General features: G+C 40.9%; 1 protein-coding gene across 1 annotated transcript; it reads left to right on the forward strand.

The window, feature by feature from the left end:
- Positions 1-381: 381 nt before the first annotated feature.
- slc22a3 (solute carrier family 22 member 3) lies at positions 382-5,874 on the forward strand (the record flags this gene model as incomplete). The annotated part of the gene is made up of 11 exons (XM_083924557.1): positions 382-780; positions 1,417-1,520; positions 1,613-1,767; positions 2,122-2,290; positions 2,389-2,506; positions 2,607-2,710; positions 2,794-3,008; positions 3,731-3,839; positions 4,746-4,858; positions 5,008-5,107; positions 5,832-5,874. The coding sequence occupies 11 exons, from the start codon at positions 382-384 to the stop codon at positions 5,872-5,874; spliced, it is 1,629 nt and encodes a 542-aa protein (XP_083780683.1).
- Positions 5,875-6,882: the final 1,008 nt, after the last annotated feature.

Raw genomic sequence — 6,882 nt, forward strand, 5'->3', positions numbered from 1 at the left:
AAGGTGTTTTGATGCTGAAGTGGAGTGTTTACTCCAGATTTGCTCAGATGAAAATATTTAAAAACAGTTGGAAACAAAAAAGTCTGAGGGGATAAAAGTATAGGAAAAGAGGGGAAAAGGGATCTCTGAAGAGGAAGTTCCCTGATTGGAGAGGTCGTGTGACGACACTAGGCAGTAAAAGGGCCCCTGTTTAGCTGCCCATAAATTTTACATGATAAGTTTGCCTAGATCCTTTAAAAGATGACCAGTAAACTCAAGAGTGAGACAGAGGGACTTTGATCAACACCGGTGCCCCACTCCCATAACGTGTCTCTTCTCAGAGCGAAGCCGCTTTAACAGACTCAGCAACTTATTTCATTAGACATTAGATAATCAGGAGGGATGGCAAATGTAGACAAACTCATTGAACACATAGGAGACTTTGGGTCTTTCCAGAAGAAGATTGTTACACTTGGTTCTTTTCCTTTGATATTTTTTGCTTTTGTACTTGTCGGGGTAGTTTTCCTAGGGCACACTCCGGATCACTGGTGTTGGAGCCCTGGATCCGTGCTCCTGCAGGAGGAATGTGGCTGGACAGAGGTCGAGGTGCGGGAAGTCACTGTTCCCATCTCTGAACAGTCAGAATCCTTCAGCCGTTGTAAGAGGTTTGCGGTGGACTGGAGCAAAAGCCAAAACAAATGCAGTGAAGTTGACTGGCTGCTGACTCCTAATAAAACCCAGCTGGAGTCTTGTGAAGGCCAATGGGTTTTTGATCAAAGCTACAGCACTATTGTTTCTGAGGTAGGTATATTTGCTTTACTACTACTAACAAATACATACACAACCTTTTATCCTATGAACAAGTCACTGTAACATTCAGTGACAACAAAAACAAGCTGTGTCATCAAGACATTTTAGAGAATTCCTTTCTGGTCGATTCATGTATGATGCATTTTTTGCACTGTTGCATTTCTTAAAGCAATTTTTACCTTTCTGGCATTTTTACACTTTTCTTTTGTAATCTTAAAATGCTCCTAATAAGGGTATAGTGCACTAAAATGTAAAAGAAATCCACCAGGTGTTGAAACTTATCAATATTAAATTATAATATATTTCTGATAAAAATCTATATAAACTGATTTGCCGAGCTTCCTGCCTTCATTCATCCGTTGCTCCGTTTCACGTCAGCGGTCGGGCAGTGTTCAAATTTTAACTAAGTTCTGTGTGACATGCCAGAAAGGTCAGAATTGCTTTAAGCCAGAAAAGTTCTGCACTTCTTTGAGATGTTTTCCCGGGTGTAAGCCTTTCAATTTGGGATCCTTTTCTTACTGGATCCTTAATTTGAGTTGTTTATTTCTGCCTTAATGATAAATATATTACTATCTACGATTAGTTTTGGTGTTTCATTACATTTATCTTTAACTTTTTTCCTCCTAGTTCTCGTTGGTCTGTGAGAAATCCTGGCTCGCTGATCTGAATCAAGTTTTCTTGGCATGTGGATTTTTTATTGGAGCTTTTGTCACTGGTTACCTGGCTGACAGGTGTGTTATACATTGTTTAGTTTCAACTGTCCCCCCTCAAAGTTTCTGATTTTTTTTAATCCAAATAATATTAATACCTGGTCTTTTCACAGGTACGGTAGAAAGCCATGTTTAATCGCATCGATGGTTGGCCTTGGTATCTCGGGTATTGCTGTAATGCTGTCGCCATGGTACCCGCTGCTGCTCGTCTTTCGATTTCTACAAGGGTTTTTCGGAAAGGGAGCTTGGACGGCCACTTATGTGCTTGGTACGTTCAAACACTTGACCTTTTGTAATCCATCCAATGGTTGTTGCTACTAGCTCGGCTCACTCAATAGAACAAAAAAATGAATACCTTGCGACAAAGAATTTGGGTATTTTAATGAACAGGCTTTGTTCGAGCTCTGCTAGAAGTATATGACTAAATAGTTACACAATTTTAGGTTTATGTATTCAAAAAGAACACAGAGTCGCCTAGCTTACACTATTTATTGTTATCAATCATATTGCCAGATACTTATATCTTATAAATAGCGTCTGTCAGTCATCTTTGTTTTGCAACTACACAAGGTAGTCTCTCGAGTTCGTCTCTCTGCTAAAACCTATAACCTTTTTGTTATAGTTATAGAGTTTTTTGGATCAGACAACAGAAAATTTGTGTCCATGATGGGTCGGACTTTCTACTCCATCGGCATGGTTATCCTGCCCGGTTTGGCTTACTTCCTGTCCTCCTGGAGGACTCTGCAGCTGGTCATGAGTCTGCCCTGCATCCTGTTTATCTCATACTACTGGTACACATACATATTTCGCTCATATATGCCAGTTTATACACACACAGAGGGCTCTGATGTTGATATTGAAACCAACAGACGTGTTTTTGTTTTTAAAGGATTGTTCCTGAGTCTCCACGTTGGCTGTTTTCTCAAAAAAGAACCGCAGAGGCCATGAGAGTCGCTGCGGACATCGCAAAATGCAACGGGAGATCTTTACCACATAATCTTCCAGAGGTATAGTATTTCAAAAGCCTGTGTATTTTGCTTACATTATAGTTTACATTTGCCTTTGTAAATACAAATACCTTAACCGTTTGATAAAATATTTTTTCAGATAATTCTTTTGGAGGAAAAGAAAGAAGTAGACACTGTGTCACTGATGGATTTGTTTAGGACGCCAAGTATAAGAAAAAACACACTCATTTTAACTTATGCCTGGTAAGCTGGTTTAATAAGTTACTTCTTACCTCCTGATACTACAAACACCATATTGATACATTTTACTCAATAAACTTCTCCAGGTTTACGAGTACCGTTGTGTTTCAAGGCCTGGTCCTGCGGCTGGGGATCACAGGCAACGACCTGTTTTTGGATTTCTTTATCTCCGCTGCGGTGGAGCTTCCCACCGGCCTCATCTTCTACCTGCTGGTCGACAGAGTCGGTCGACGAACCCTCATGGCCATCACCAACTTCACGGGTGGCATCGCCTGCCTCGTAGTCCCCTTTGTCTCCAAGGGTAGGTACAGCTGACGGTACATGTGGCATCAGGGGAAAATTGAAAATAGGTTGTTTATCATTATCATTTCTGAATAATCATAGTTGGTAAAGTGACCTTACCTGACTCCGCCAGATGGATTGATTTGATTTGTCCTGCATATCCATCTGGGAACTCTCGGTTGGAGATCTTTTGGGGAAGACACGGAAATACTGGTTGCTGATTGGAGAAATCATCTGTCTATCAACACCTATGTTATGGTGACGGACAGGCCACGTCAACCAATCAGATCAACAACGCGTATGACATACTAAAAGAGCGCCGAGGCAAAGTAAACAACATGTCAGTAAAGGATATTTGCTGTTTATGTAACATGAACATGGCTGACAAACATGGACATGAACAAGGCACAATTTCAGGTGCCCGGTCCATGTTCCAACAGAAGGATCCATGAGAAAAAAGCGTTAGCGAGCGACTTGCTCCATAGCTGTGCTCATCTAATCCACGGAAGCCACACTGTTTACACTCAACAGTTGCTACTCGTTGCATCACACTTGGAGCCGCCTCAAAACCAACGCTGATTGGTTCGGTCGCTTTGGCAACCTTCTCCAAATTTTCGTTGCCACAAGTTACCAGACTGAGTAAAATACAACGGAGCTCACAAGATCAGGCTGGTCTCGCGGGGCTAAAAGTGACCATGATTCTAGTTGGTAAACCTTTTGTCTTCTCCGTCTTCCCTACAGATTTTGCCTGGTTGAAAAAGTCGATTGCGATCCTCGGGAGGCTTGCTGTTGCCATTGGATTTGAGACCTTGAACTTTGCAAACACGGAGATGTATCCAACATCACTGAGGTGTGAATGCAATGAGTGATGGTGGAAAGCCTGTGTATGGGCAAGAATCTGACAATACTATAGTATAGCACGATACAGGGGTTACATTTCAATATACTGCGCTATTTTGCGAGACTTTAAGAAAGGTGATTTTTTTTATTTAACTTTAGGAAAACTGCACACACCACCATATTCCTACTTTCTGAGTTTAAAATAAGTTGACTTAGTATGCAATCAGAAAAGTGGGATCTTTAACACAAGTTACCCAAAACGAACCCCTCCCACAAATCATAGCATGAAAACTATTCATTTAAAATCAATATTGCTTTAAAGAATCAATACAGTATCGCAAAAAAATCAAGTGTATTGATATATTGTTAGACCCTCAGTTGGTGTTTATTCATTTGTTGTTTTTAAAAGCCTTTTATTAAATAGGACAGACAGGAAATGGGGTGAGAGAGACAGGGGGGCAAGCAGCAAAGGGCCACAGGTCGGAGTCAAACCCGCGGCCGCTGCCTCGAGGACCTTCGGCCTCTTGACACCGGCCGCCCCTATAATTATTTGTTTTTAATGTGCTATAAAAAAAACTGTAAACAATGTGCACATCAGACTATCAAGAAAAGAACTGGACAAATTCATACAACACGTCATATTTAGGTCTTTCTGCAAAGCCAAAACTTACAACTTCAATGATCACACTGCACAGAAGACGTGGGTTATTACGTGGGTTTCTTAAGCTGAATGTAAACTCTGACACCCAGTCGACCTCGCCCAATGTCTATTCGAATCAAACAGGATGACCAACGATATTGACCCCCAAAAACGCAGCTTTACTCAGCATAATTGTGCCATAAATGAACAGCCAGTTGAAATCAAGATGAATGTCCTGATTGCTTGTGGCTTGATTATCTTTTGAATTTCTCACAGAAACTTGGGTGTGTCCGTGTGCTCATCAGCCAGTGACTTCGGAGCAATCGTGGCCCCGTTTCTGCTCTACAGACTGGCCAGTATTTGGCAGGAGCTGCCTCTTTTACTTTACGGTAAATTCCAGACTTTATATACCTGCCACGATGCCCTTCAAATACTCTTAGCTCTCTAAAATGATATATAGGGAAAATTCTATTACCTATTTACCAATTTAAGATATCTCTTCCGTCACATAGTAAAAAGTGCCTTATATTTGTTTCAGGTGTGATGTCAGTGTTGTACAGTGGATTGGTGACAAGGTTGCCTGAGATGAATGGAGTCGCCCTGCCAGAGACCATAGAGGATGTGGAGAATCTAAGAAGGTAAAGGGATTATAATTAAAATGATGTTGATAGATCTACTTATGACAGGGGTGTCAAACTGATCCAGTAAAGGGCCGTGTTGCTGCAGGTTTTCATTCCAACCAAGCAAGAACACACCTGACTCGACTTACTCAATCCCCTGAACTGCCTTCACACAGTTGATTTGTTGGACCAGGTGTGTTTTTGATTGGTTGGAATGAAAACCAGCGGCCACACGGCCCTTTACTGGATCAGTTTGACACCCCTGACTTATGGTAATGATTCATAGCTGACTTTCTTATCCAGAGCAACAACAACAACCAAAAATGAACAGGTTATCAATATTACATGGAACCAATATTAAGCAGGGTCAACAACTCCCTGTTAAGGCTGCCCCTTCTTTCTTAAGTCAATTAACGTTTCGTTGCACAGATCGGATCGATTAGTCGACAAAAAAGTATGAGTGTTAGTCGACTGAGCATTTATTTTATCGAGGACAGCCCTACTCCTAGTATAACAGAAAAGACAACCATAAATGAAGCAGAAATACATTCAAGACACAACAGGAAGAAGGTGTTGAGAAGGGGGATGATGGCAGCAATGGTGCAAGAAAAGGTGACAATTTGTGAATCTGACATGAATATTCTTGTGAATCTAGAATTGCAATTAGGCAGGTGCAACAGACGGGTTCATGCTACCATCCTTAAATAATGTCTCTTTCTTATGTATTTGTGTTTTTTGACAGGGGGGAAGACAAATCAAAGGATGCAGAGGGCTTTGTTCTATGATTGGACCTGGAGCATCACTGGACTCTTTTTTTTTAACATACAGTATGAGCTGTGTTTACAATACACATGATGTCCTAGTGTATCTGTTCATTGCATTTAAAGCCAGTGTAAAGTGCTAGGAATTGTAGCTGTTATTGCAGGCTTCAACTACATTAGATATTCTGAGGCTTTAGGTGTTAACTAGAGACTTGCATGAGGGGGATGAAACACAGGAGGTGCTAGGAAATCAGGATTCATATCTTTGCAACCTCGCACCTCGAGGATGCAAATTTTCTGCTGTGAAATTATACTTATTTATATTTAGATGAAAACCACAGATAGGGATGTTTTATCGAACAGGAGCAGAACTGTTGATGTCGATCCCTTTTCTTTTTAGTGTATTTGTCTATTACTTAGCGGGATATCTCAAAAACTTGTGCACTGAATACAATTAAATTGGAAAGAACATTCAACACTTTGTGGCTATTTTTGAAAAAAACACTTAACAGTTTGGCTCGTAGAGGACAAGTCTGGTAATGTTCTGTATTTTTGTGATAAGTCAGCAAATCACATGAAAAGACCAACACCAGCATTGAATCGAGTCTACTGACATGTAGAGATGCCCCGATCTGATCCTAAGGACCAGTATAATTTGGGTACGTTCACAATGCAGCTCTTAATGCACAATTACGATGTATTGCTCAAATACGATTTTTTGTTTGGCTGTTCATATTGCGTCTTTAAATGTGACCTGTCTACGGATTGCTGTGTGGACAACTCACGCTCCTGAAGTGATCCGCATGCACAGTTGATCATTGATGACATCACACCACAATGGTGTATACGGAGGCAAATTTATGGCTTAATGCTAAAAACTGTGTGTGTGTCTCAGCAACCGGAAAATGTAATAAAAACTTCACTCACGCTTCACTGGCCGCCTGCTTCACTGCTGAACTCCATGTTTGTTTTGATTCTGTTCCCGGCCTGTGGCACACATTTTCTTTCAGTCAACTTTATTTGTCATTCATT

This window comes from Echiichthys vipera, assembly GCF_963691815.1.
Source record: "Echiichthys vipera genome assembly, chromosome: 12".
Lineage (NCBI taxonomy): Eukaryota > Metazoa > Chordata > Actinopteri > Perciformes > Trachinidae > Echiichthys > Echiichthys vipera.